The following is a 13,238-nucleotide window of genomic DNA, read 5'->3' as shown; positions in this document are numbered from 1 at the left end:
CAAACACCCATCAACGAGCACGACACAAAGTTAGCTGACCACACCACACCACCACACGTGCATTGAGCTCGACTTTGTTGTTGCATCCCGCGCCTCGCGCTCGCTCGCTCGCCCGCCCAACCCGCCCAACATGTCGACCCGCTTCGTCAACCAGGACCTCGCGAGCGCCGTCCGCGACGTCGTCCAGATCCGCAACGGCTCAAACGAGCCCCAGTACCTCGCTGGCCAGCAGGCGCCCCCGCCCCGCCCCGAGCGCCGCACGCCCTCGCCCAACACGGCCGCTGGCGGCACTGCAGGCGTCCAGGCCAGGCCCGCGCCCAAGTCGGAGAACCCGTTCGAGAACGCCGAGGTCGAGACCTTCACCCCGTCCGAGCCCAAGGAGATCCGGAACAAGAAGAGGTGAGTTGTCGTGTGGCGGAGGAGCCGCGGGTTCCCCGGGGTTGGGGTTGGACGCGAGCTGGCCTATGCGCGATGGGGGACGGGTGGGACGCGCCGACGGTCTATGCGGGCCGTGGCGCCGTCAACGCGCCGGCCCCTGCGCATGCAGCCGAGGTCCGGCCTGCGGTGGTGATGGCGGCTGGGAGGAGTGATGGACGCGCAGCGACGGCACGCGAGCCTGGCTGGGCTGCCTCGCGCGCTCGGCTATCGGGTCATGTTGTCGGGTGTGGTGTCGCCGGCATATGCGCTCCCGCCATGTTTGGCCGTGTTGTGACGCTTCGCGCGCCATGCATGCGGGCATCTGCGAGTTGTGCGCGCACTCCACGCCCTTGTTGTTTGCTTTGGGCGCAGCTGGCGCAGTGAAAAAGCCAAACAATGCCGTCGTCGCGCGGATTGCTGGCGGCGGTCGTGGTGGTGGTGGTGGTGGTGGTGCTAGAATGGGACGTGCGGCACCCGCGTCGCGGGTGGCGACGGAAGAACGAGAACCCATGCGACCATCCACTGGCGCCATGTTGCAACTACCCTTCCCATCACTCAACCTACAACCATTGCACCCATGCCAAGTCCCCAGAGCCAAGGCTTCACTCGCATCCAGAGCTCCACGTCCTTTTCCTCGTCGATGAGCAGCCTCTCGGTCCCTCGCAGCGACCACCGGCCCCGCCGCCCCCCGCCGCAGCGCCGCGCTACCATCGAATATACTGACGGCTCCCGCAGTAGCTCGTCCAAGGAGAAGGACAGAAAGGGCTCGCGTCACGCCGATGTCATTGACACCTGGGACCCAACAGGCCTCGGTTCGGCTAGTACGTGTCCCCTGTCGGTCTCAGCTAACCCCCCAGTGTGGCATCACTCTGGGCCGTACGATGCCGCCGCGCCATCGCGCAACCTCAACACGCCAGCAGCCAAGGCTCCCATGTATGCGTTTGGCACGTCGGCGCCCCAGGCGTCGCAGCCCCAGCCCGCGGCCGTTGCAGCCCCGGCGCCGCGTGTCTCGCCCGCAGGAGTCCCTGTGCCCCCGCCCAAGGACATCGCCGGAGGCGAGCGCAGAGGATCGGCGCGCCCCATCAGCGGACGCGCTAGCGGCGGAGGCCTGAGCGGCCAGTACTCCACCAGCGTTCCCAGCGGTAGCTACTTCCCCGAGCAGCAGTCCGTACCCGAGGACGGCGAGGACCACCCTGGTCGCCGCCGCCAGACGGAGAAGGAGCGTGCGCTCAAGGCGGCGTGGGGTATTGACACACGTGAGTGGAGCCCAGCGCATGCGTGCTATACAAAAACTAATACTTACGCCGCCAGCCGAGCCGTATGAGGACTTTGGATGGTCCCCGCGTGAAGACGCGATTGACCGTAGGTATGACGGCGCCATAGGCCACTAACCCGCAGTGAGCGACCCCTCGCCTGAGAACGGCAACCCTCCCCGCTCGCCGGGCTTCAAGAACGTGTTTGGCGCCGGTGCCGGCAGAGCGCCCCCGTTATCCGAGGAGATCCTCTCGCCCACCGAAGAGGGCTTCGCCAACCGCGACCGCGGGAGCTTCTCTCGCCCGGGTGTCAAGCGGACCAAGAGCTTGATGCAGAAGATCAAAAGCATGGTGCGTCAGAAACCTGATGAGAGTATGCCCCCGGTCCCCGCGTGGGGCGAACGGTCAAAGTCCATGTCGGCAGCGTCGCCCACGGCCGGCATTTTGCGGCCAAGTGGCTACGGCGGCGCTGGCGGCGCTGGCTATGGCTATGGGCTCGAGTCGGCCGTCATGGAGGAGGAGAATGGAGGAGTGGAGCCCGGAACCGTCAACTTTGCCGACCCGATCTTTGGAGAGCGGTGGGACCCAGCGTCCGGACACCCGGTTTCGAAGGCGGACGGCGAGGTTGGGCGCAGCGAGGAGCTGCGGGGATAAGGAGGATGTGGAGAAGTTGGGAGGGCGCTGGATTAGGCCCGGGACACACACGACGCCGCCGCGACACGCTGGGGACCGTCGCGACTCCCACCCTTGTGGGTTCGCTGACCCCCTACAGCGCGAAAAGGACGGACCGGGACGCTCGTCGTCACCAGGCAAGTATTCATCCAGAGCCGAACCGCCGGTACCGCCTATCCCGGGCGACGAGCGGCGTGTGTCGCATGCTACGCGCGGGTCGGTCAGCAACAGCGCGTCGGGCAGCGCCAGTGCGAGCGCCAACGCAACGACGCTCTCGAGCCCGGCGCGCGAGCGACCCGAGGTTACCTTCGATGCGCCGCCCAACGGCCGCCACCACACCGACGACCAGGAAGAGCTCAACCCCGAGCCGCTTTCGCCACTCCGCGACCCCACCAACGGCGCCGACTTTTCCTTGTCGGGCGCGCGGCGCGGCTCGGCGCCTGCCCAGACCACCAACACGCACGCCTTCGGCCCCAAGCAAAAGGGCCTCCCGCTGCCGCCTGTGGGACCGGTCATGCCCGACTTTAACGACCTGGTGCCTCGCCGCGGGAGTGCCGTCGAGACGACGGACAGCGCGGTCAAGCGCAGACCGTCGATCGCCAAGCGGTTCAAGGAGCGCGTGGGGAAGTGAGCGGCGGGGGCATTCACGATTTTTGTTTTGACGCGACGAGACGGAATACTTTAATATAGTTTGTGTATCGATGCAGCCTGGTATGAGTAAGAGCAGAGGAGGGGAGGGGGGATGAGATGCAGTGCGGCGTGGGTTGGGACGGGTTTGTTGGTTCCAGCAGCGGCGATCATCATCGACTATAGACACTGTCGTCACCGGTTCTCACCGCAATCCACACGTCCCACACGACGCGGTCCACCCGACGGAGCAATGTGCCATGCCCTCGAGCTCAACCCACTCGGCGGCATGGCGTCACCCATCATGACGCCCATGCAATGTCCGATGCTTGCCCTCAACGCCACTGCACAGACCTGCCTGCCTGGCCGGGCAACGCGCGTGTCGTCCTCGGCCGCCGGTCAGCGCGCGGACGCGTGCTCTCTCTACTGGATTATAGACACTCTGCATTCGACCATTGAGAGGGGGGTAACTGTACTGCGGTATCGATTATGTTGTACAGTGTGTGTGTGTGTGTGTGTTGTGACAGGGATGTGGATCTGGGAACGAACTGGGAGGGAGGCAGGCAGGCACCGGCGCGGTACAGCATGAACGACGACGTGTCCTACCTACTCCTCCTTTACGGGCCTGTTTCGCCTCGCTTCGGCCTGCGCGCGCGTCATCTGCGTGCCGAGGAGGTAGTCCCAGTTTGTGAAGAATGGCTGGGCAAAGTTTGCCTTGATGCCGTACGCCTGGTGGTGGATGTCGTGGTAGTCGGCGTTGTTGGCAAAGAAGAGCTGGCACGGGTCCCACCAGAGCTTGTAGCCGCAGTGGTCGTCGACCGTCTTCCAAGTCGAGAGGGTGAAGAGGAGGACGGCCTGGCGCACCGTCATGAACGTGAGCAGCTCTGCAATCGCCGCGCCGAGCGTGTCAAGCAGGAAGCCCTCCACGGGGTGGTTGTACAGCGCGCCAAAGGCGAAGGGCACGTAGAGCCGGTGGTGGTGGCTGTGGAACTGGCGGTAGAGCGTCGGGTACGTGTGCATTGCGCGGTGGAGGAAGTACTGCCAGGTGTCGATGATGCAGCTGGGAGTGCGCGAGCGAGCGTCAGCGAGCGAGCCAGCGCGGGAGGTGGGGAGGGGTGACAAGGCCGTAACGGCGCCGGGCAAGCCCCGCCCTTTGTCGGTCTACTCACAAACCAGCAAACATCTGGATAATGGGGATGCCCCACCAGTAGACAAAGTTGACAATCTCCTGGCCGCGGCTCTCGAGGAGCTTGACGCCGTACTTGGGCCCGACAAGCAGCAGCACGGCATCAGCGACGCGAGGCGCAATGAAGCGCATGGCAGCGACATGGTCGACGTTGACCTGGGTTGCGAGGATCTCGTCGTCGCTGTCGACCCAGATGAGGCCGACGGCGGTCTGGATAACCTGCTGGAAGATGACGGCGCGGATGACCTGCCAGAAGCCGGCGCGGTTCTTGGCCTTGGTCTCGGCCGAGTCGTGTATCCTGCGCGCCTCGAAATACGGGAGCTCGAGCGTGTCGAGCATGTGGAACACGCTCGACAGCACCCAGTAGATGACGATCGGGGCCGCGAGCGCCAGGTATCGGTCCGAGATAAAGTCGAAGATGTGCTGCCGCGTCGTGTGGTAGAACGGCGGGTTGGCCGCCAGCGGCGTGATGGCGGCCAGCAGCGTGCCGTTGTGCGCCTCGGCGAACGTCGGCAGGTAGTCTAGCACCTGCGTAGGGAAGTGCAGCATGGTGGTGTGTGGTGGTGGTGGTGGGAGGTGTGGTGGGTGGTGAGAGGTGCCAAGGATCAATCGGCCGGGCTTATGTAGCGACGAGAAGTGAGTGCGTCGCCCACGCGTAGGTAGATCTGGCGGGCGCGTGTTGGTGGGTGAGACGACGACCGACGGGTGGCTGCTGTGCTTCCTTGCGTGAGGCGGCAGTGGCAGCAGCAGTCGCAGGCGGCAGGCGGGAAGTCGCGGTCAAGTGTGGTGTAGTGCACAGTGCAGTTGTGCGTGTTGTGGCTTGAGTAAGTGGACAGATGAGATGCAAACAAAGAAACAATTGTCCAAGCCAGTTTGTGGTGGATAAAGAGTGGGCCGAGATTGGGTAGCAGGCTGCAAAAGGCGACGCGGTCGGCCGCCGCGCTTGCTTGCTGGCTTGCCACGGCACGCGCGTGAGTGGGAGCGCACTGGCGCTCGGCGTCGGGGTGGAGCGTGTCGGTGGGGGAGGGGGGGGGGGAGACCGAGGTGGCTTCTGTATGCATGCGTCCTCTGGCTACCACTATGCATCGTGCTGCTGCTGTTGCCTGCAGCGCACACCTCACGCGATGCAATCTCTCCCCGGCGAGACAAACACTGCCCTTCCCGCGGAACGCCCACCGAGCCACCCACCACCCAACGTCATTTTTTCCAGGCACGCAGGCTGGGTGCCATACAAATTTCTCCCGCCCAGCCGGCCGTGAGTGCCACTGACTTGCCACCAGCGATCTCCAACTCTTGTCGCTCGTGTTGTCCCACCAACCTCGCTCAATCCCAGTGCTTCGACATGGGCCGCCTCCGCCGCTCCCGTACCCACCACGCACGCCGCGACGTGCACCGCGCCGCACGCACGCGCGACCGCACAAAGGACCTCGACCAGGTGCAGGACGACCTGCTGTACCACAAGAAGAAGCTGCAGGTGCAGCCTATCGACGAGGAGAAGCCGGGTCTGGGGCAATACGTGAGTCTGCCGAGCGAGTCCGAGCGCAGCGAGGACGAGGGAGGTGGGGCTATGCCGCGAGCGTAGCGAGCGGGATAGGCTGGAGGAGGTCTGGCGGGGTGGGCTGGGTCGGTGATCTGCAGCTCGAGTTGCTTGTGTCTGGCGTCCGCCCTTACCCCCGTCCTCGTCTTCCTCATACTGCGGCGTCGCTTCGCTCCGCCTGCATCCCATCGCTGCTACTCTGCGCTCCCGCACATGCCAGCTCGCTGGCTCGCATCGCTCGCCGCTCGCTGACACTGGCAGTACTGCATCGAATGCGCAAAGTACTACGAATCCGAGCGCGCCCTCGCCACGCACACCAAGAGCAAGGTGCACAAGCGCCGCCTCAAGGAGCTCAAGGAGGGCGCGTATACGTCGCAGGAGGCCGAGCGCGTGTCGGGCAAGACGGCGCCGGATAACCGCCAGCGCGGGGTCGAGGAGGTTGTCAGCAGGTTTGGGGGCAGCGTCGACGTGAGCGGCGTCAAGGTCGTCCAGGCGCCCGTTAATGGCGTCGAGGTCGACCGCGCGCCGCTCGACCTCTGAGCGGCGGCGTCGCCTGTCGCATGCCTGCATGCTGGCTTGACTACAAGCAAGATGACGGCCGATAGCACCGCACCCACACACCACACACAACGCAACACACAACACAACACAAAACGGCACCGCTACGCTACACCGCACCGCACCCTGCCTCGCCGACCACTCCGTCTCACACGACCGACACTCGCACCTAGGCTGCCCTCAGCCCCCCCGCCTCTTCATGTAACACACTATGTAACTGGGTTTGATAGAGCAGCAAGGACGTGCGAGACGACATGGCATCACTGATCCCCTCGCACCTCATGACCCGTCTGTGCCTTGGCAATCGCCCCTGTTGACCACACACCACGCCACACCCCAACACCCATCCGCCCCTCCCCCGTACACGCTGCTCGTCGGCTGCGCCGACTCGCTCGCTTGTGTCCTCACGCTCACATATACTCTCAAGACAACTGTAACCTCTAGCTGCTCATAATCTCAACACTACCTACACCCTCTACTCCTCTTCCCCCTGTGCGTCCTCCTCCTCACCACCTGCAGTCGTCGCCGGCGCGCTGGCACTCGCTCCAGCTTCGCCCTCCCGCTCCTGCCGCAGACGCTCCAGCTGCGCCTTCTTTTCCGCCGCTCTCCTCTCTCTTTCCTCCTTGGACGGTCTAATCCAGTTGCCCTTGCCGACACCAGGTTGGCTATCATCGTCAGCACCGTCCCTCACTCCGCCTGTGGCCACTCACCCAGTCTTCTTTGCCGACTTCTTCTCCTTCTTCTCCTCGCCATTGGCATCCTTCTTGCCCTGGCCCTTCTTCGGTGCCGCTGCCGCCGCCGACTTTTGCACAATCTGGCCTAGCGGCCCGATCGTCGCGTGCACAGAGTCGAACGCGTCATCGGCATCAAAGCCCAGACCCTTCTCAAGGCGCTGCGCGTAGAACGCATGCAACAGCGCGGGCACGTGCTGTTTGTACGTGTTGACATTGAGCGGGATGAACGGAGGCGGCGGGGCGTAGTCTGGTGCGTCTTCCTTGAGCGCCGCGGCTTGCTCGTTGCCGCGTCCGCGCCGGCCAAAGAACAAGGCCTTGGGCACACTGAGCGAGTTGAGACCAAACTCGCGGTCGATGCCCAACTCGCGAAGGCCAAGGAAATCCTCGCCGAGGTCTTCGGCAAAGTCGCCACTGTGACGTTAGCACAGACCCCATTCGATCATCACCCACTGTCGCAGCATGTCGCCGTCGGCCGCAAAGAGCATGTCGTCTTCGATGACAGGGCCTGTTGTAACCTCCTTGTACGCTTGCCTGACCTTGCGCTGCGTCTCGGCAATCTTGGCAGCGTCGCGCTGGATGTCGTCTTTCATGTGTGCTTCCAGGTCACGCAACTCGACCTGGCCGTTTTCGTGCAGCGCGTGCAGCACCATCTCCTCAGTGTCCATCTTGTGCGAGAACCCATCTAATAGCAGTCGGAAGGTGCGGCCCATGTTGCGCAGGTAGTCGCCGGCCACCCGTGTGAACATGTCGAGGGGGATTTCGTTGGCACCTGGGTGTGTCAGAAACTGCAAGCGTGGACCAGTACACCTACCCTCGAAACCAGCGTGCGCCAACATCCCAGCAACTGCCCTCTTCAATGACAGCGTAGCCTCCTCCTCTCCAACCTCCCCACCCATCCTCCTCCGCTTATTGGCCTCGACGCGAGCTTCTTTCCGCTTGCGCTTCAGATCGGCTTGCTCCTCGGCTTTTCGTTTCCGCTCCAGGTCTGGCGGCTCCAATGGTGGAGGTGGCGGACCACCCTCGATCTCAAACCGCTGCCACTCCTGGATCAAGTTCATCGTTCGCCGTGTCTCAGCCAGCGAGTCGATCGACTTGTGGACCAGCCTCTCCAAGGACACTGGCTTGGAGGGAATCAATGCGGGCGGCTCCGAATCGGACCGCGGCCGCCGGGCCGTGCCGTTTGTGCCGTTCGGCTGCTTTGGCGACATGGAGCCACGGCGCTGCGAGATGCGTTTCCTCTTTGACGACGGACCTTGGACCATGGTTGGGACTGCTGGAAGGCCTGAGACATATGCCTCGTCCTTGCCAGTGACTCCCCACCAGTAGCCCTCCAACTTTGCGTCTTCGTCATCTGTCGTCACAGACACTGGGAACCAGGGAGGCGGTGCGTTGCCATAGAGAATCTCGCGGGCCATTCCCTTGTCGGAAAAGGACGGGCCTGGTGTGCTGAGGGAAACGGGCTGGAAGTGGGTCATGGTGTAGGGCGTTCGGATCAGTGCGGGTGTGAGCTCCAGGTTGGCCTGGAGATTGGGACGAAATGGCGGGGGCTTCGCCAGGTCAGCACAAGAGACTTGAACATTGCTCTCAACAACTCACACTCTGCTTCTCCCCATTCATTCGCCCATTCACTCGCCGCTCCCCAAGAGCCGATCCGACGCTAGTTGCCCGTCCATCTCGGCTAGCATCGACTGCTGGGGTCGCCCTCCCATTTGGGTCCTCGTGTCCCGGAGCTGGAGTCTGCTCATTGCCTGGTCGCGCAGCGTCGTCTTCCTCGCCCATTGCGTCGTCACTCTCTCCGGCCGCGTCCTCGTCCTCGGCGGCGGTCGTCGGCGCACCGACGCTCGGCTGCTGGGACACGGCCCGCTGAAGCTCCGCAGGGGCTCCGGACGCTGCCAAGAGCGCCAGCAATGGATTGTGCCCCCGCTCATCGCGGTCGTGCAAGACGCTCAGCTGGTGGTCTGTCTTCTGCCTCATGTACTGGGCAACAGAGCGAAGCGGGTGGTTCTGGCATCAGCACTGCTCGTTCGACAGCTAGCTCACCATCGTCGTGTTATAAGTGAGGCAGTTCTGCCAGATCAGGTCGAGATCCGTCGCAAACTCGGCCTTGGTCTTGTACTTGTGTGTCTTGACATTGCGGAGCACTGTCGACAAGTCCATGGGCTTCGTAATGTCTGCAGAGCTGTTAGGAACCGGCTGTGGGGTAGCCATGTCCGAGCCCCACTCACACTGGTAATAGTCCGGCGCATCGCGCTTGGACACGGGCTTGAGGAAGGCAGCTGCTTCAGGCTACAACTTGTCAACATGGCATCTCGGCAGGCAGCTTGCGCGCCAAAACTCACCGTGCTCCTCAAGTCGTTGACAATCCTTTCCATGGATTCGTAGAACACATCGCTCGACTTGGTATGCGGCTGTAGGCATTGCAAGCAAAGCACAAGCAGCGTTGTTGATGCGCGGATGGTTGATGCGAGGCGCAAAAGTGTCAGCTCAGACGACCCCAAAGTGCGCGCTGCTCGAGTGGCCCTGTGGTGGTGTTTCGGGTACTCTTTTCGCGGCCGAGACGCGATGACCCACGACTCACCTTGGAGGCCTGTACGTCGACCAACAGTTGTTGAAAGTCGGGATCCGAGAGGCTCGGTGCATCGGATATGCCCTCGAGGTACCCTAGGAGGTACTGTGTGTGGTGGATGCATCGATCAGCGCGGTGGACGGGGCGTGGAGGGGGGTACACAAGTCCCAGTCTGGCTGGCTGGCCGGGCGGTCGAACCCTACGCACCTTCATAATGGGCCAGAGCCACCGCTACGGCGGGGCGATAAAATACGGCTCGTCAAGTCGTTTTATGCAGGCAAGTTTGGTGTCGCTGGGTAGCCCCCGAGGGGGAGAGTTGAGCACTCTTGTCTGATTGAGTGGATGGATTGATGCTTGCGAGTAATGGGGTGTCAAAGAGAATGGCGTGTGGGGTGAAAAAGGTGGTCGTGGTGGTGTGGGTGTGGTGGTGGTAGGAGGTGACTGGTAGTCGTCGTGAATACAAAAGTCGCCGCGTCGGATTACCACAATGTCGCGGCAACCCACCCCCTCTTTTTTTGCCCCCAGCTGGCTTTCTTGGCGGGCATTACAACCCACACCACCAACCCACTCCTCCCACTCCAATGTGCACTCATCAATAACAGCTTCAATCCAGAGTGCAGTCCACAGCAGCAGCAACAACAACAACGTCAAGGCGTCAAAGAGCAGCGTTCAAGGCAACGCCCAGGGGATCAAAACAATACCAAGCGCTGGGCAACCTTGCAGCGATCGGCCCGGATCAAATACAAGACGTAACTGAAACTCTTATCCTGGATTTGTTGACATCATTCAACCCACTCCAGCAACAACAATGGACGAGGACATTGTCCCGGCCTCACCCCCCGCCGTCGACACGGGCAACAGCGACAGCAATGCAGCTGCAGGGCCCTCGACACTGCCGCCTCCCAAGGCCTCGTGGGGCGAGAAGCCGCTCCCACGCGCAACGTACCGCTCGATCGAGTACCCCGGCCCGGTGGCCTACCCCGACCTGATCCACACCGTCATCCGCCCGCTCGACATTGAAGAGTGCTTCAACGCCAACATTGCCGACGCGCGCCAGCTCGAGATGCGCTACCGCGGCGCTGGTCCAGAGGCAGAGCGCTCGGCCGTGCCGGTGCGCGGCACGCGTGTCGCGAGCCAGAAGATGCTCGTCAAGCTCACCAAGCGGAGGAAGAAGGCCCTCCCTGGCCAGACGCAGCCGCCAGGCGGGGAAGGCGTCTTCACCGTCGATGTCATCGGGTCTATCCCCCAGACGGTCCGCTTCAGGTGTACGTGGCTGGGGATGTGCAAGACTGACATTGCAGCCATGGCGGACTACCAGTTCACACCGGCAAAGGACACTGGGATCGCCGAGCTCACGCAGGCGCTCGACGAGCTGGATTGTAAGGCCTGGTTGTCGAGCAACACTGACGCCCAGACCACACCATTCTGTCGTACAAGTTCCCGCAACTCAACGAGGACTTTATCGCGCCGACAACGCCAGATGAGGATGGGGAGGCTCCGCCGTTCCCCTTCCGCTCGCTGCTCGAGCTGCAGCCTACACCAGTCGCTAGCAACCGTCACTTGCCGACGAATTTCACGTGGGCGATTATCCGTCAGTGGTTGCTGACCCGCACAGATACCGCAACAGCTCGCATGCGGTAGTGGAGCGGATCTGGGACGACGAGCTCGGAGCTTACAAGGACCGCCTGGTCAACAAGTCGCGCAAGAGCGGCTGGGCGATGGTCACCATTGGCTCATCGCACCCTGTCCCGACCCAGCCTGAGGAGGGTATCCGGCAGCACATTCCCAAGCTCGACAAGCGGATTTTCAGCCGTCTGCAAGAGGTGGGTCGAGGCTACGATGGTGCTTGGGGCATGTCTGACGCAAACGTAGCTGTTGAACGAGCGGCCAGTGTGGATGCGCTATAGTCTGCTTGCCCAGTTCTCGGACGCAGACCGATATGAGATTGAGAGGTGAGTAGAGTGTTCGAACCGTGCTTACACCACAGCAACAAGATGTACCTCCCAGCCGTCGCATTCACCTACGGCGCCGGCCCGTTCTGGAAGACGCTCGTTCGCTGGGGTTACGATCCATGCAGCGACCCAGCAGCGCACAAGTGAGCAGCTAGTCGAACCTCGATGTCCAGCTGACGCATCAGATACCAACGCGTGTACATCTACCTCGACGTCAAGCGCGGGCGAAACAATGTTCTCAATGCCCCCGCTGAGGAGGTTGACGAGGAGGAGGCCAAGCGCCCATCGTTCTGGTGGGAGACGGAGCAGGAGCGGCGTATTGCCGAGGGCCTGCGTCCGCCCATGGACAAGGCGTGAGTGGAAGCAACCTTGGCTTGGCTGACAGGCCGCAGCAAGAGCTATCTCTTCGACGGAGAGATCCTGCACCGCAACAAGCCAGACTACCAGCTTATCGATATCACCGACCCTGTGATTTTACCCTTCATCTACGACCCAATGGGTCTGCACGACACATGTGATGTAAGTGTCCGTACTGTACTCCGCTCACACCCCAGCCACACAGCGGATGGTACCGCCGCTCGTCGTTTGAGCTCATCAAGATGCTGCTCCGCGTGAGGTACATGTACCTGCGTGACACGAACGAGCCGGCACCCGAGTCGTCGTACCGCGACGTGATTGACGCGTTTGAGAACGCGGTCGAGGAGGGCCAGGACCCCGAGGCGATCGAGGGCCTGATGCGCCGCATGGGAGCGCTCCGTCGCCAGCGGGATCGCGAGCGGGGCACCGAGGCGCCGTAGAAAGGGGCGTGGTGAGGTGGAACGAGGGTCGAGCGGAGCGGAGTCCGCCCCGTGTCAACGCCGTGTCAGGCCACGTCAAGGCCGGCGGAGGCGGGGCAACGCGCCGCGGTGGCGCTGTCGTTTGTCGTGTAGCATACTCATGTATACTGGAACTGGGTCCCCGTGGTGCTGCATGTGTCTGGGGGAGCCGCCGGCACTGCAGGGCGCCGACGCGATGTCGATCACGCCGTCGCGCCGCGATCGACGCGAGCCGAGCCGGCCGGCCATCAACTGTGGGGCCGTCAACACCACCACACGTTCCTAAACGTTCCTGCGTTGAACGTTCCTCAGACACGCACCAGCGTCACGTTCCTCGGACAGACAACGATACGACCCAGACAACGATACGACCTGCGGGTCGCGGGTCGCTGGTCGCACAGTCACTAAAACACGTTTTGCGCGTCGTGACACGCCGGGCTAGGGCGAGGGCGAGGGCGAGGGCGAGGGCAGCGCAACGGGCAGCGGTCGCGCAACCACGTTCCTCGTCACGCCGCGACGCAAAGCAGAGGCCACATGACCTAGCGCCGGCGCTGCTTGCGGATGGTCAAGTCAACCGTCGGAGGTGCACCTGTTGGTTGGTCGGTTGGTGGGTACAGTCGCCGTTGGCAAGTGGGCAGAGTCTCGTCTCGGCTCGGTCGGTGGGCAAGGTATCTCGTCATCCTACTGCCCTTCTCGCGCACGAATCGACAAGCGATCGTCGTCTCGTCTGTGGGGCCAGGAGGGAGGAGGCTATAGACGGCGCGACGGTGCGCGTATCGCTGGGACCTGCCTGCGTGCGGGGACCACGAGCGCCGGAACGCCGCAGCTCAGCTCTGGCTCCCGCGACACCGTCCGTCCCCAAGCAAGCACGCCAGCGCGCAGTGATACCGCACTATCGGCTGACGCGGGTCCGTGGCCATT

General features: G+C 63.0%; 5 protein-coding genes across 7 annotated transcripts; 3 read left to right on the top strand and 2 right to left on the bottom strand.

Moving 5' to 3' along the window:
• Nucleotides 1-121: 121 nt before the first annotated feature.
• LOC62_06G007932 (uncharacterized protein) lies at nucleotides 122-3,065 on the top strand (the record flags this gene model as incomplete). 3 transcript variants are annotated; one of them, XM_062774453.1, is made up of 6 exons in its annotated part: nucleotides 122-399; nucleotides 1,153-1,238; nucleotides 1,275-1,673; nucleotides 1,729-1,779; nucleotides 1,816-2,021; nucleotides 2,443-3,065. In XM_062774453.1, the coding sequence occupies 6 exons, from the start codon at nucleotides 131-133 to the stop codon at nucleotides 2,971-2,973; spliced, it is 1,542 nt and encodes a 513-aa protein (XP_062630437.1). In that variant the 3' UTR covers nucleotides 2,974-3,065. The 3 variants fall into 3 exon arrangements, with proteins under 3 accessions (XP_062630437.1, XP_062630439.1, XP_062630438.1); XM_062774454.1 differs by having other exon boundaries at nucleotides 1,816-3,065; XM_062774455.1 differs by lacking the exons at nucleotides 122-399; nucleotides 1,153-1,238; nucleotides 1,275-1,673; nucleotides 1,729-1,779; nucleotides 1,816-2,021 and adding an exon at nucleotides 2,330-2,419.
• Nucleotides 3,066-3,279: 214 nt separating this feature from the next.
• Nucleotides 3,280-4,989, bottom strand: SUR2 (Sphingolipid C4-hydroxylase SUR2). The gene is made up of 2 exons (XM_062774452.1): nucleotides 4,139-4,989; nucleotides 3,280-4,029 (listed from the first exon to the last, which is right to left on the bottom strand). Exons 1-2 carry the CDS (start codon nucleotides 4,702-4,704, stop codon nucleotides 3,576-3,578), a joined length of 1,020 nt encoding a protein of 339 aa, XP_062630436.1. The 5' UTR covers nucleotides 4,705-4,989; the 3' UTR covers nucleotides 3,280-3,575.
• A 443-nt stretch (nucleotides 4,990-5,432) lies between these two features.
• bud20 (Zinc finger protein bud20) lies at nucleotides 5,433-6,483 on the top strand. The gene is made up of 2 exons (XM_062774451.1): nucleotides 5,433-5,671; nucleotides 5,954-6,483. Exons 1-2 carry the CDS (start codon nucleotides 5,498-5,500, stop codon nucleotides 6,230-6,232), a joined length of 453 nt encoding a protein of 150 aa, XP_062630435.1. The 5' UTR covers nucleotides 5,433-5,497; the 3' UTR covers nucleotides 6,233-6,483.
• A 174-nt stretch (nucleotides 6,484-6,657) lies between these two features.
• spt7 (Transcriptional activator spt7) lies at nucleotides 6,658-9,970 on the bottom strand. Its single transcript, XM_062774450.1, has 10 exons — nucleotides 9,758-9,970; nucleotides 9,563-9,655; nucleotides 9,324-9,392; nucleotides 9,210-9,270; nucleotides 9,025-9,155; nucleotides 8,581-8,988; nucleotides 7,796-8,531; nucleotides 7,435-7,753; nucleotides 6,961-7,395; nucleotides 6,658-6,915 (listed from the first exon to the last, which is right to left on the bottom strand). The coding sequence occupies exons 1-10, from the start codon at nucleotides 9,761-9,763 to the stop codon at nucleotides 6,726-6,728; spliced, it is 2,448 nt and encodes an 815-aa protein (XP_062630434.1). The 5' UTR covers nucleotides 9,764-9,970; the 3' UTR covers nucleotides 6,658-6,725.
• An 81-nt stretch (nucleotides 9,971-10,051) lies between these two features.
• sfc1 (Transcription factor tau subunit sfc1) lies at nucleotides 10,052-12,299 on the top strand (the record flags this gene model as incomplete). Its single annotated transcript, XM_062774449.1, has 9 exons — nucleotides 10,052-10,815; nucleotides 10,852-10,929; nucleotides 10,965-11,127; nucleotides 11,166-11,373; nucleotides 11,423-11,502; nucleotides 11,538-11,645; nucleotides 11,688-11,855; nucleotides 11,895-12,021; nucleotides 12,057-12,299. The coding sequence occupies exons 1-9, from the start codon at nucleotides 10,359-10,361 to the stop codon at nucleotides 12,297-12,299; spliced, it is 1,632 nt and encodes a 543-aa protein (XP_062630433.1). The 5' UTR covers nucleotides 10,052-10,358.
• Nucleotides 12,300-13,238: the final 939 nt, after the last annotated feature.

This window comes from Vanrija pseudolonga, chromosome 6, assembly GCF_020906515.1.
Source record: "Vanrija pseudolonga chromosome 6, complete sequence".
Classification (NCBI taxonomy): domain Eukaryota; kingdom Fungi; phylum Basidiomycota; class Tremellomycetes; order Trichosporonales; family Trichosporonaceae; genus Vanrija; species Vanrija pseudolonga.
Note: the sequence above shows the minus strand (reverse complement) of the source record. Positions and strands in the feature narration are given on the sequence as shown.

Coding starts and splice junctions, on each gene's coding strand:
- SUR2 (XM_062774452.1), bottom strand. CDS start 4,704: ATGCTGCACTTCCCTACGCAGGTGCTAGACTACCTGCCGACGTTCGCC. Junction 4,030..4,138: donor ATCCAGATGTTTGCTGGTTT/GTGAGTAGACCG, acceptor GCGCACTCCCAG/CTGCATCATCGACACCTGGC.
- bud20 (XM_062774451.1), top strand. CDS start 5,498: ATGGGCCGCCTCCGCCGCTCCCGTACCCACCACGCACGCCGCGACGTG. Junction 5,672..5,953: donor AGCCGGGTCTGGGGCAATAC/GTGAGTCTGCCG, acceptor TGACACTGGCAG/TACTGCATCGAATGCGCAAA.
- spt7 (XM_062774450.1), bottom strand. Junction 9,271..9,323: donor TCAACGACTTGAGGAGCACG/GTGAGTTTTGGC, acceptor GACAAGTTGTAG/CCTGAAGCAGCTGCCTTCCT. Junction 8,989..9,024: donor TCACTTATAACACGACGATG/GTGAGCTAGCTG, acceptor TGCTGATGCCAG/AACCACCCGCTTCGCTCTGT.